The sequence below is a fragment of the Chamaea fasciata genome, unplaced genomic scaffold, assembly GCF_029207755.1.
Source record: "Chamaea fasciata isolate MVZ Bird 193981 ecotype frontalis unplaced genomic scaffold, bChaFas1.0.hap1 SCAF_7, whole genome shotgun sequence".
Lineage (NCBI taxonomy): Eukaryota > Metazoa > Chordata > Aves > Passeriformes > Sylviidae > Chamaea > Chamaea fasciata.
This window is the reverse complement of record NW_027094092.1, coordinates 16,366,354-16,380,763: the sequence shown is the minus strand read 5'-3', so window position 1 is coordinate 16,380,763 and position 14,410 is coordinate 16,366,354. Positions and strand designations below refer to the sequence as shown.

The following is a 14,410-nucleotide window of genomic DNA, read 5'->3' as shown; positions in this document are numbered from 1 at the left end:
CTTACAGTCACTGTATCTTACCATTATTACTTAGTAGGCAGTTGATTAAATAGTCTTCAAAGGGATTTAGCAATCAGGTGGCATTTTCAGCAGATCATAATGATATTAAGGTAGGTCACATTTGAGGCTTAAAAGGAAATGTTGGAATAAAAATATTACCTATGCTTCTAATAGCACCTTAGATTATTGAAAGAGGACATACTTTAAAAAACAAATACACCTTTCATACCTTTCACTTTTTGCACTGCTTAGGTTCAGTTCTATGAGAAATTGAATTCAGCATCAAACAGAAGTTCTCAAATTTCACAAGATCTTGCTAATGGTGTTCCACATTGCTCCAGCTGAAATCAAGACCTAATCTTGTTCTTCATTTCATTATTAAATATGTGGTAATTAAGGGTGCCTCTTCAGATTCTTAACGGCTTAAGAAGAAGTTGAATCTTACTTTATTTCTTTCAAATCTGCTTCCCAAACCATCATACATGTAAGACAGGAAAATTGCAAAGAAACATCTGCAATTAATGGTCTTTGAGTTTTATCCATTGGTGTCATTTGCAAATAGTTAATAGTCAGATGCAAATAGTGACTTCAACAAATTAACCACTTTCGTCATCTTTTCCTCTTCCTTGCTCACTGACAATGAGAATTTAGCAACGTGGCAGACTTGGGTTTAACTTTACAATCCTAATAGTAATACAAATATTTTGATGTACTGATCTTCTTTTAATTTTGGTAGCCTAACCCTAAGTTCTTTGAAGTAATTACAAAACTTTGATGAAAAAAATTTAAAGACATAAGTCTTAAATACATTTCTGCAGTTTTTTAAATATGGCAACAATCCATCACACCCAAGAAGGAAACTCCCTAGTGAGTGTGTTTACCTGGGACTGAGATTTGAGTCAAGGTCACATGTACATGGTATGTCTGGTTAGTTCTTGATTACAGCTTTTAGGTGTTAAGAATGGATAATTGTAATGATGATGGTGTAATTTTTCATAGGTAATACTTCATAGAAATCAGAATCTAAGCATAGACCAAAGCTGAATATTTTGAGTAGTGATTTCTATTTATACAAATATTCCAGTATTTGTAATCTAAGGTGGTAATAACAATGATTTGTAAGGACTTTTTTTTTTTTTTTTTGGTTTAAATGTGATTTTTAGCTTGATAATATCCCTTAAAAGGCTTCTACCCTTCCAAGTCTGTCTATTGATGTTTGCTGTCAAAGTACGAATGGTTTCCCAAAATAACCTCTTAACACATGTAAATGTTCTTGTTTGGGAAAAAAAAATCATAATCCCATTTTGATACCTCAGTGACGGATTATGAACTTTGCTTGTCTTTTTTCTTTTTAAACTGTGTCTTTCAAAACAATGGCTCCCTCTACCCTCTTCTTAGACTTGGGACCTAATGGCAAATATTGCTGAGACTTTATGACAGAAATTCCAATTATCAAGCTATCCTTCAGTGCAATGAGGGATGTTGGAGGAGAAGCATTAAGTCTGATGGAAAGTATGATCTCTTCCCAGATAAATAAATTTACCAGACCTTACAGAAGTTTTTGCTGCAGCAGTTTAAAAATCAAACACCAGTCTGAGTTCATATAATTCTCATGGTGTTGTGTGCTCTGAAGCTTCCAGGTGAAGGCTGAGCAATTTAACCTTCCAGATCAGGGGAGGAGAATAGGTGCCCGGGTGGCGTCACTCTCCCTTTTCCCCCTCTTTCTGCAATGGGTGGCTGCAACTGGTGCATTACCCAGCCAGGGGTAAAGTGGAAGGAAAGAGGTTCTGACTGGTGTGTGCAGTAACTGTGTGTATCCCCTGCCACTCTGTATGTATCACACACCTGTTCTGAGTCTCATCTCTCTAGTGGGTTTGCATATGGGCACATGGAGCTGAAAAAGGTGGTCCCTTTCTTGGCACATCTCAATTTGTCTGTGGCTTGAGTGGTTCTTCTTCCCCTTCCTCACCTCCCTACAGCATCGTGCTTCTCTCACTGCAGGGCAATCAGAACAATCCCAGAGAGATGGCATTTCTCTCTTCTTTTTTTCTTGGTTACTTTCTTTTTTTTCCTTTTTTTTTTTCTTTTTTCTTTATTTTCCTTGTTCCTTTGTTGTACTTTTCTTTCTGTTGTTTTCCTTTGCTGACACGTGGTTGGTTAATATGATGAAGCCTGTTATGACACTGTTGTTCTTGCTGCTGCCGCTGCTGCTGTTGTTGAATATGCTGTGTTCCCAGCTAACTGCATGTCTTTTTTTTTTTGTTTTTTGTTTGTTTGTTTGTTTTCGTTTCTTTGCAAAACCCCTCCCCCCCACTACCCCTTCACCTCCATCTCCTGTGTCTCCTTGTGACATGGTGCATCTTTGTGACTCGGATGGATTTTATTCTGACTTTCCTTTCTCTGCTCGCCCGCTCTTTGCGTATTTCACTGTTTTTGATGTGCATGGACACTCTGCGTCTGTCTCGTAGCCTATCAGAAAGTTCTTCATCCCCCCTCAGACCTCCGACCTCCCTTTCTCTCCCCGACCCCAAGTCTCCTTGGACCCTGATGCTTGTAGGAACGCCTCCAGGCCTGGACATGTACTCCAACCAAAGCCAGCACTTCAGCCCAACCCAAAGACGCAGACTTTGCCATCCAAGAGCAAATTGGCTGAAAAACCACTCCAGTCTACTAAATCCAACCCACTCCCTGCCAGCAATACCAGCACCCCCTCTTCCCAGAACAACCCTGTGCAGAATGCTCAGGGCCGCTCGCCTGCTGCCGGCTTTAACCCACAGCTGGCTGTTCCTAAAGTGCAGACCAACCCTATGTCTCCTATTAGATTGCTCCCTTCTAGTACTGACCCAAGCACCAAATCTATCCCCATCATACAGGTCACCCCTCACCCCTCTCCAAGGGGAAGTCCCCTCCCTACCCCCAAGGGGACACCTGTTCATACGCCAAAGGAGAGCCCAGCAGGCACACCCAACCCAACACCACCATCCAGCCCCAGCATTGGAGGAATGCCTTGGAGGACACGGCTCAACTCCATCAAGAATAGTTTCCTGGGGTCTCCTCGCTTCCATCGTCGGAAATTACAAGGTGAGTAACATACAGGGTGGTTCTGATTTGGGCAGGCATTCAGCAGGAATTTCATACCTGTCTGTGGCTTTGCAAATTCTGTGTACCAAGGACTGAATATTGGTGTGGAAAATGAGAGTGATAGCATCAGCCAAGCCCTAACCCACATGTGAGCAGGCTCTGTTGTGCCACTGCCTCTGCTCCAACAGCATCTCCTGAGCCCACTTCACACTCCAGCCATGCAGCCATTACTATCCCTGTTGTGGCTCTTAGACCGCAAGAAAAATCTGTCTTCAATTCCTTCACTTGCTCTGCAAGTGAACCTAGGGCTCAGCCATTTCCCCTGTGGCTGTGCTCCACTGCCTCTTCACAGCCACAGGCTGAGCCTTATGCTAAAAAAAGACAGCCAGAGGCAATAGGCTGAAATTGTCCTTCTGAAGCACAGCTTTTTTGATCTTGGTTAATGCTTTTTTTTTGCCTCCTTTGGTAATTGGTGCAAAAATCTCCTTAATACAATCAGTGGTTTCATATCTGCTGGCCTACTTCAGTTTTCTGAGTCTCTAGTGTTGAGATGTGCAAAATTTACTTCCTCAGGCTCCAGGTGGCTTTTCTGCATGCCAGCAAAGGGCGCCCAAAGTCACATTCCTCATCCTTGTACGTCAGCAGCAGCTATTCCAACGCCCTGTAGTTTTACCAGGATGTGATCCCATGGGAAAGGACAATTACAGGCATGGAATAGTTAGATTTTGAACTGTGATAGTTGGTGCCATTGTCACTGAGGTAGTCAGAGAACTGCAGACAATTGCAGCAGTGACTGAGCTGCATCCAGCTGGGCTTTGAGGCAATTGCAAAGCAGTTGCATTGGCACAGTGTGTTTGGGTCTGAACCAGAAACCACTGAAGCCAGTGCAAGATTATCTAATGACCTAAGGAATGGTCGAAATGCAGCACTTGGTTAGATGCAGAGATCTAGAGACATATGACCAGCATTCAAATGTCAGAATTAATCTGCAGAGGCAATGGGCAAATGCGAGCGAGTGCAGAATTGTTTCATTGGTGTACAAGCAGAAAATGGAAGGTGTACTGAATCATCAAATTTCTTTTCTCCCTCCCTCTCTTTGGCTGTCTGTGCATGAGCAGTACCTACACCAGAAGAGATGTCTAATTTAACCCCAGAATCATCCCCAGAGTAAGTACTTTGCCTTTTTTTCCACCAAATACCAGTGTTGTTTTCTGGCCTGAATGTCATAAGCGGACATATTTCTGCTCTGGATCAGTATCTGTTTGTAACCTGTTGTCTTGTGTGTGGGATGGAGATGTGAAATGATTCTTTGATGAGGACCCTGCATAAAATCTATACCTCAGTAATGGCAGTGGGGTCAACAGGTGATGAAACAGTCTCCTAGTAACTACTTCATTTTCTCACAGCTTGCTGAATTTGCTGGGTTTGGAACATGTTTCTTCTCTCTTCTTTCATTTGGTTGTCAAGCAGATCACTCTTTGGGACTGGAGAGGCAATCAGTGGCTTACCCTGGCACTAAACTGTGCACCAAAAAGTCTTCCTTTTAGTACAAGAGAGTTTGCATCCTCAGGATAGCATGCAGGAGGCTCTGCTAAGATAATTCAGGGGGATCTTTGGCTGCAAGAGTAAGCACAGGGTTAATTCTAGGCAGCAGTACTGGGACATGGAGAAGCTGTTTCATATTCACCAGGCTCATTCCTAAAAGTCAGTGTACATTTCAACCATTTCACTGCACAAATGTGCATCACTGCGTGGCAGGTTTGGAAGTCCCTGCCAGAGTGCTGCTCCAAACACTTTCTAATATGCAACAGATGCCAAATTATTCCTTTTTATTTTCACAGCTTGTGTTTGTGCACCCAATGCCCATAGACTTAGCCTGCCAACCAAGGCAATTTGGCCTCTTGTTAAGAGACTTGTGTGAAATATTCATGAGTCTTGGATGGGGATTTTGAGATAAAGTTTTGTAATTGGTGACAATGGTATTGCCTTCGCAACTTGCCCCAGACCTGGCTTTTACCTGGTATGAGATGGGTATTCTATGTGTAATACTAGAAAACACTAATCTATGTGTAATAGCATGAAGAGGGATAAAGACGTCAGGAGAGGGAGAAGAAGGGATTAGTAAAGGTATATGGGAAGAAAAATGGAATATATTGTTTTTTCAACACTTTCGAGCATTTACTAATAGAGAGGCATGAAAGAATTTCATAGAATTGGCACATCATTATCACAGAAATATACAATACTCTCATCTCACATGTTTTTAAAGCCATTAAAACAGAAAACCTTTAGAACTGAATTTCTTCTCTTCATTGTATGTATCCTGGTGGAAGTTCTGCTGTTAATTTATTGCCTTCCCTGCTTCCCACTCACTCTGAAAGCTGGTGGAGAGAAGTAGTGCCTGTCATTTGAGGCAGTTTGGATGCAAGTCAAAGCCTAAGGCCCTCTTTTCTTTTTCTGTATAATTGCCAAATTAATGAGTTCAATTGGGCTGCACCCTGCAGTAAACATAATAAAAGTCATAAAAAATAATGAACTAGATTATATTTTAATGATAGATGTCTGTTGCTCAGTGCCCACTTCCACATGTCGTATTTTTCCCCATATTTTCTTCTTTTCTGTAAGAAATAAGATATCCATACCAAGAGCTGTATTGACCTCATGGGTTGAGTGATAAATACATGTCCTAGCTCTGTCTGGTGCAGCAATGCCTTCCATTCATTTAACAAACTTGATGATTAGGTAATACACTTTGACATGTCTGGGTAATGCTGTTCTTTCTCGTGTGAAAGAGTCCTAGAAAATGTGTTAGGGATGACATTTAAAGAGACTTAGCTCCAGCTGCTTTAAACCTGCAAAGCTCCATTTGCTTGAGTAGAAATGCTGCTATTTATGCCAAGCAGGTAAACCTCTGGAGGTTACTGATCCGTGTGCTCAGAGACAGAGAGGGAACACAGAAGGCTACATGTTCAGACACTCCAAAAGTAGGAAAAGGAACAACGTTATAGGAGTGAGAAATTTTGGTGTGAAGTAATAAAGCACCAGCCTCTATTTTCATGCTAATTCCTTTGCTTTTTCATCAACTGGACTCCTGATTGGATTCCCTAGTGTAATCTACATACCCAGCCTCTGCCACATAGCTCCTATCTCACTCCCCCTTTAAGAACCTTGCCTTGGTAAGAGAAGATTCTTAATTTTAAGTACATTTTGTACTGCTTACAGCCTGATCTTGAGAGATGCTGGAGCATGCCATTTGGGATGCTGAGGATTCATATGCATTTTAACCCTAGTTAGTAGCACTTAATGCCCTCTAAGAGAAGAAAAGCCTTTATTGTGTAATTTTATTCCAAAGCTGTCCCCTCTTCTCAGTGGGCCTATTCCCTAGGTGTATGAGTACAGCTAGTTCTGCCAGTTTTGGGGAGAAAAGCCAGTGCATGTGTGCTGTTGCTTGATTCTGCTCATTACAGAAAGAGGAGAGGCCACTGGCATCTATTCCATCTTATGTGACACCAGCAAAATAATTTTAGTGAATTCAAATGATTTACAAGCTGGGGCATAGCCCAGGCTAGCAGTGAATCTTCCAGACTCACTATTACTGGTGATAACCTCACTGAGGAAAAGAGCCCAGTTGGATTCTGGAGACTCCAGACCGTATTGAACAGGAAGAAAACTCCCTGTGTTCTGGGCCTTCGTTACCTGTGCTTGTTAAGATACCTATCAATGAAGGGCCAGCAAAACCATTAATGAAAATACAAAAATGAAAAGTCGTATTTTAAGATGGCAGACCTGCAATTAAATCAGCACACTTTTCCAGGCCTGTGCTTCCCCCTTGGCCCCTGGAGTCCATTCAGCCGACCCTAGTTCAGATGATGATGCATCCAAGCCTAAGACAAGCAGCCGTTTTAGATGGATAACCAGGTGCTGATTTACTAATGAGCACAGACCCCTTACATGCAGGGAGCTATTGCCCCAGCTCTCCAGGGGTTTGCAGAGTTGTTGTGGTGTGTGAGAGACACATGAGCTAATTAGTATGTAATTTTCTTTCTCACTCTAACCCTGGCTCCTTAACGACCATTTAAATGAGAGGCCCTTTCTCTTTACTGCTCCCTATGCTAATCTCTGGCTCACTGGCTTAGTTACAGCTGCCTTTGAATATTTTAGGGAGTGACAGTTTTCCAGCCCACTTTAATTGAATGGGGGGCACTGTTTTACCAAATTGCAAGTGAATCTTTCTGTACTCTTATTTTTGGTCGCCGGCAGTAAATGAAGCAAATCATTATTTGCCCAGCTGAGCAGTCTTCCAGTTGTGGTCTTTCTGCTGTGTGCATTAAGTGGGCCCACAGCTGCACAATTCATGGAGCACTCTGAGATGGGGAATGAGTGCAAATTGCTGCTGAGGTCAAGCTTCGTTCTTTATCCTTAAGGCCTAGATTTCAAATTAGTTTCTTAGTTTGCTCCTCTCTCTCTTTTAGCCTCTGTCTGTCCCCTGCCTCTGCCTCACTTTGCTGCAGAAAGTGAGGCTACTAGCAGCTTGCTCCAGCTGTTTATTGCTTTGCTGGAAAACTGGTGTGTAGTAGTCCCTTTTGCAGATGGCTCTCCATGTCTGGAGAAATTGTCTTCTTCCACTGAGTGGTGAATGTCCACACTATTGCTTGCCATACTGCAAACAGGATTTGGTATGTTGTAGAGGGGGAAAAAAAGGCAGTCACTTGGTGGCAGGTGTTTTAATTTCTGACATTTTTATGCTGAAGTCTTCCCTACTAGAATATAGCTGATTTAAGTATGATTTTCCCTCGGTTTAGTTTGGTCCAGCAAGTCTTTGGCTGTCCCAGCTGTCAGCCTCTTTTCTCCTCTCAACCCCACACCTGTCAGAGATAGTACTTTCGGGTTCTGGATAGTGTCTCTCATTAACATTCATGTCCCTGCATTCTTCCTTTAGCCTGTTTAACTTAAAAGCCAATGTCAATCAAGTGCATTGAAATGGTTAAACAATAAGCAAAATCAAACGTTTGCTGATATGATCACTGTGAAAAAACAGAGCAATTTCATTTTATGATGAAACCATAATCTGTTGCTGGAACAAACTGAGGAGCTGGACTGCTGTCCAGTGGAAAGCCTGAACTGTGTCTTGCATGGTGTTGTTTTCTCTTTTCTTAATACTGAAAATTCATTCCTTTGTAAGCTGCACACACTATATAGACACCCTGAATGGGACTAAGGAACAGGACAGTCTTTGTCCTGGCCTTGTGTAATTGTGGATTTCACTCACTGGTAGATTGGAGCTCCACTGAAATCTACAGCTTACTTTGAAAAGCAAGGTCTTGTGATTGTACAGGACACCTTCAGAAAAGCATCTTTCCAAGTCCTGTAACACCAAAGGAGTTGAAATTGGGTGGGAAGGAGCTTAAATCTTTATGTTGCCAGGATCTGCATGTTATCACAAGAAATTGAGAGATCTCTGGAGACAAACCAGAAATGTGTCCCCTGATTTATATGTATGTTATATATGCAGTATTCATTGGTGTGTTAGCTCAGTCAGAAGAGTTGCCATTCCTCCTGATTTTTCGCTGTTGGTGGCACGTGCTGCCAGACTAAGGCTGTGTGGTCTGTCATTTCATCAGTTTTCACCAAGGGAAATGTCATTTTGATACTATTTCCCACTTATTAGTAGTAATACCATCACATCTGGAGTGTCATCAAAACTTTTTTGTGTGTATTTTAATATTTTTTCTAGCTAGGGGTATGTAGGGAATAAGAAATAGGGTTCCATATTCTAAATATCTTTTTCTTTTCATCACATCAGGCTTGCCAAAAAATCCTGGTTCGGTAACTTCATCAACTTGGAGAAAGAAGAACAGATTTTTGTGGTCATTAAGGACAAACCACTAAGCTCCATTAAGGCTGATATAGTCCACGCTTTCCTCTCGGTGAGTCACCCCAGCTGCCTCTTGGACCCTCACTGGTCATTCCAGGACTCCATGTGCCAAATGTTACTGGACAGGGGCTCTGCTCCTTCAAAAGCATCCTCTGTGGATTTGATTTACGTGGCCTGCACTGGACTGTGTGTGAATTACTAACTGTAGATAATGCTCCCTAAGGTGAGAAAAGATTTCAGCCTTCTAGGCAAGGCCTCCAGGATGCCAGGGTTTGGAATGCCACGGCAGTGGAGCACACTGCTGGCACAGTGTCGAGACAGTGATTTGCTGCTTTGTCAAATCAGCCCTACAGTCACTGGCTGGCCAGCAGACTGGGTCTCCTTTGATGGGTATGCTCTCCATCACTTCAGCCAGACAAAAGGTCTGTCTGTTATTTAAAGTAACAAACCTGTATTTGTTACTTTAAATCCCCACTTAGGTGCTGTATGGCAGAAAGCAGGGTAATTTCTTCTAGTGTCCAGAGTTTCAGTTGTTGCAGATGTGGTTTGTATACAGCTTAAGAAAGCAAAGGGAAATTGTCTTTTTTTCCCCATAGAAAGTCCTTGTTCTCATTATCTAGAGGTACCAGTGATGAAAAAGTCAGCACAGCAAAGGTAATTTAAGAGGTTTTTCAATTCAAGGTAGTCAACAACATAATTAGACTTTTTCCAATAGAATTAAGAGAAGGAAACTTAATTTCCTATATAGTTTGTTATATTGATTTTTTTTCCACAAAATACTGAACTCCATTCTAGTATTTGTGATTCTGCAACGAGCTTCTTCCAAAAAATCAGCCATTACCCTTGTTACTGTACAAGCGCACAAGGAGTAAGTGCAGTACAGCAGTGGGCCTCAGACACTGGTGTCCATCCTAGGCTGGTTATAAGCAGCCATATTACTGTATCAATTTCATGCATTTAGCTGTGCTTTTGGGTTTATATTGTGGTGCAGTGTGTTCTACTGTCTGTACTGGTGAGCCTGTGCTTACCCCATGTGTGGTTAGGTGTGATGTAGGGATTTGTGTGTAAAAACAGTGAATCATCTCTTACAGCAACATCCAAACTTAAATGCATTGTTGTAGCCTGCTAATTAACCCCTTAAAGTCAACTTCTCGAAGAACTCATCTTCGTTTTTCCTCCTAGAGATTAGAGACCAGATTTCCAAGTAATTTGTCTGGGTTTTTTTGGTTTTTTTTTAATCTGGTCCTTTATGAGGCAATGAATAGAATATGTTGTTAAATTTTGGAGGAAAGTATGAAAGGTAGCTGCTTGAAAATTAGAAAGTTATAAAATTCCACCGTTGTTCTGAATATACAGATGTTGGATGATGTCACAGAACTTCTCAGGTTTCTTTTATATATGGATAGAAGTTTGGATGAGTTATTTGCAGGCATGCTTTCCCTGTGGATATCCCAGGCACTTTATGTGTCCCAATGTCTATCTGACATCACAGAATCACCAAGCAACTAAAGTTGGAAAGGTCTTCAGGAAGGTCTCCTGCTCAAAACAGGATCAGCTGTGGGATCAGACCAGGCTACTTAAGTGTTTTTTATATTCAGTTTTATATCCCACTGACTTTTCTGCCCACTCCCTTAATATCACTTTTTGTTCAGCAAAAGGCATTTCTCAAAACTCGTGAATGAATAGGAAAAAAAAGACTGAATGTATGAAGTTGAGCAACACATGTAAATTCATAAGTGTGTTGGGTATTTCACCAATATTCAACCCTTAAATTTAGGTCAATCCTGGTAGCAGCAGTGCATTCTTCTGTGGTGCACAGCAACCTATGCTCTTACTGATTTCACAAGAACACTGTATATTACAAATTCAAGACTAGAAGCAAATCTAGCGAATGTTATTCATTCTGGAAATGTGTGTTGTTATAAACAGAATTTTGCAGATTTTTTTTTCTCTTTAGCACTGGTTCTACTATCTGCTTCTACCAACCTCTTTCAGATCCCAAGTCTCAGTCACAGTGTCATCTCACAGACAAGTTTCCGTGCAGAATATAAGTCCACAGGAGGTCCTGCTGTCTTCCAGAAGCCAGTGAAGTTCCAGGTGGACATAACATACACAGAAGGGGGAGAGGCGCAAAAGGAGAACGGGATCTATTCTGTCACTTTCACACTCTTATCAGGTAACCATGGCAAAGTTCTAAAATGGGTGCGAGCTGGCTTGGTCCTTGCTGATAATAGAGGCCTGAAAGTTACTCTGCTAGAGGAAAAAATATTACTGGCTTAACCTTGGGAAAATTCAGTCAGGGGCAAGGAGGACATCAAGAACAAAAATGGGTGGAAATGCATGGAGGGAAGGAGATTCCCAAAGAGGTGAAGTTGGTATTGTCATGATTAGTGCTAAAATGGCTGTTCTTCACACCAGTTTTGGTGTAACTCATGATACTAGCTCTCTGTTCCATTCAAAAGTCCCAGAGTCTCAGCAGGGCACTGTGAGGCCATAGTTTCTTCCTTCTGACAGAAACATGCACTCACCTTTTTCTTCTGGGTGGCCACACAGGGGTTGCAACAAAGAACCAGACCCCCTCACCTTTTCTGTCTTTACAAAAGGAACCCCAAAGTCATTCCTCTTCCTGTTGAGTCCAGCACACCATGGTCTCTTTGGCTGAAGGACAGACACACAGTCAGGACACTTCTGGGGACAAGACTGTGATCCTTCCCCTGCAGCCTTGTGTGTGGGCTTGGCTCCCACTGCTCTTACAGCTGCCTGTGCCTCTTCTCTCCTTGCAGGTCCAAGCCGTCGCTTTAAGAGGGTAGTAGAAACCATTCAGGCACAGTTGTTAAGCACACATGACCAGCCTTCAGTGCAGCAGTTATCAGGTAAGTGGTTTCTACTGTCCAGCACCTTCAGCAGGGACAGGAAGGTGAAATGCCTCTCATAGCAAGAGGCTGAGGGAGGCCATCCCTCCGATTACAGCAAAAAACGAGCTCCATTCAGACAGAGCAGTAACTCCCTGCTCTCACCCTACTCCTCCGTTTCTCATTCCCTCTCCAGTGCTCCCAGCGCTTTCCCCAGTTGAACAGCTTCTGCCCTCTGCCCGCCCAAAGAGCCATTTGCCCACTTCACCATCAAAAGCTGCATCATCAACAGGTCTTCCAGATTTTCTCCAGCTCCAGAATCTCCCAGAGTAGGGACATGCTCTAGAGGATACTTGATTTGCAAACCCTTCAAGCGTACTTTAGAAAACCTCCAACTTCAGTGGGTCCCCAAACAAACTTGAGAGCTACTTTTAACTTAGCCATTAACAAATGGTCAGAAGGTGGCTAATAGCTTCCAGCAGTGTGATCCAATTCTCAATACTGTGGTAGCACAAAGTATATACTAAGGTTCTGCAGAAGCTATATTTTATCTATTTGAAAAGTAAATTTCAGTTCTTCGTGGTGGTAGGGAAAGCCTTATGTGTGTGACCCTGTGCAATGACATCGATCTGGATGTGCAGGCAGCCTGCATTGATAATACAGAAACTGGCCTCATCCCATCATCATGTCGCAGGTGTTTACTCTGAACACTGTAGTGGTTGTACACAGAGAGAATCTCAGTGGTAACTCTTCTATCCTCTAAAAGGACAGAACGAAGAGGAAGGTGAAAGTTGAAAACATAAGGCAGATAAGCTATTGGGAATGTGTCAAAGAAGGAAAAGTAGGGACAAGCAAAAAGAATGTACAGATACTGGGAATAAATAGGAGCAAGGTGGAGAGCAGAGGCTGCAGCCGAAGACAGTGAGGCAGAATGAGTGGGAGATGAAAAGGAAGTAAATAAATACTATGCTTTAGAGCCAAATTCTGTTTTTGATCCTTGTGTGAACAAGCCAAGACAAAAGTGGGGGAGTTAAGTTGGCGTTGCATCCTACAGTTAAGTCCCAGATGTCCTTGGCTTGTTGCACATACGGGTTACATCCTTCTGGTCTAACAGTGTGGCTTTAGCATCTAAATATGAAATAACTGCATCTAGAAGTGTGTATGCCTGGTGCCTGACAGAGAAATATGCTCAGTTCAGTGCCCACTTTGCTTTTGGCCTCCAGCACTGCCCGACCTTTCTGCATGCTGGAATACAATGGTGCCCAGGACATGGGTTATTCTGTTCAGAAGCAGAGAAAAAGAGGACACTGTAACTGTGATTGATTCAGGTGTTTGCTGTCTGGGCTTTTGAAATTAATTCAAATTCAAGAAGCAGCTAGAATTTTTTTGCCAGCCCTTCCTCTTGAGAAATGCTGGGGCTACGTGGGAGTGAGGGGGTTGAGATAGGAAAGCATCCTTTAACTGTATTTCATATTACTCCTGATATGTGGGCAATATTCAAACATTCCTTGTTTCTTCAGGAATGAAGTGTACCCTTACTTTCCTTACCCATTATGAAAAAATGGTTCATAATGTAAATAACTTGATCTTTCTTAACTTCTTCACCCTAATGCGTGCTAGCTACTGAGGCTCTATAGAAAAAGTTGAACCCTCTTGCACACTTGCATGTGAAGCAGGATATCGCCCTAAGAAAGCCATATTATAGCAGGAATAAAAACCATTCATCTGACCAAGACTCAGGGAAATGTTATGGGCATACTCTGCTATGAGAAATGTATCTGACTTACAGTTTTTGCTCTGGTTCTGGAATGGAAAAATATTATTATTTCAACTGCCTGAAGCTACATGAGAGCATATTGTTCTATCAGGGAAAACCCAGCCTGACCTCTAATGCCAGAGTGGAAAAGATAACTCCGCATGGCGAAAAACCAAAATTAATGGTCTCTTGAAATTTAAAAATGAGAATTCCCTTGGCTGGAGACTTACCCAGGCAAGACAGCTCAAGAGACAGGTTGCCAAACTGTTCTGTATCACACCACCGGACCTGATCAGGAATATGCAAGTCTCTTGAAAATGAGAGAAATCAACCTGAAAATTTTAGGTTGGAGCAGCATACAAGAAAGAGAGAAAAGGAAGGGAAGGGAAGGGAAATAAAGAGATTGTTACCAAAAAAGAGACAACCTTTGCATCAGAGTAGGGTGGTCTAGTAGTTCACATCCCCAGCCAGTGAGAGTAAGGGGAATAAAGGGATAGAGAACAGAAGAGTTTACATTCAGCACCTTGCTTGGCTGGGTGTCTGGTTGGAAACGTGTGCAAAATCTTTGTAGAAGTTGTCATGGAATTAATCAGCATTTCTCAGTGGAAACAAAGCAAAGTCTTCTCTGTTTCTTTTCTCCTCCCATATTGCCAGCTCTGAACACGGCATGGGGGTTGTGGTGGTTGGGCCCTGTTCAGGTTCATGGTTTGAGGACACTCTGTAGGCAGTCTACTGCTGCAACAGATTGAGCTCACCTTCTCTTAGACTCTCTTCCTCCATGGCTCTGAGCATGGTACTGTCCCCTGACCAGCAACACTGGTTCAGCACTGGAGCTTTTCCTAGCTA

General features: G+C 42.4%; 1 protein-coding gene across 14 annotated transcripts in view; it reads left to right on the top strand.

Moving 5' to 3' along the window:
* The window catches only part of BRSK2 (BR serine/threonine kinase 2), a 304,937-nt gene that overhangs the window by 272,878 nt on the left and 17,649 nt on the right, over positions 1 to 14,410 (top strand). For 11 of the 14 annotated variants that reach the window (XM_066187740.1, XM_066187738.1, XM_066187736.1 and 8 more), the window contains 5 exons: positions 2,874 to 3,081; positions 4,200 to 4,248; positions 8,885 to 9,008; positions 10,952 to 11,132; positions 11,740 to 11,829. In XM_066187740.1, coding sequence (XP_066043837.1) covers positions 2,874 to 3,081; positions 4,200 to 4,248; positions 8,885 to 9,008; positions 10,952 to 11,132; positions 11,740 to 11,829 — 652 coding nt within the window. Of the gene's footprint in view, positions 1 to 2,468; positions 3,082 to 4,199; positions 4,249 to 8,884; positions 9,009 to 10,951; positions 11,133 to 11,739; positions 11,830 to 14,410 lie in introns of all 14 variants that reach the window. The other 3 variants (XM_066187728.1, XM_066187727.1, XM_066187726.1) reach the window with 1 other exon arrangement.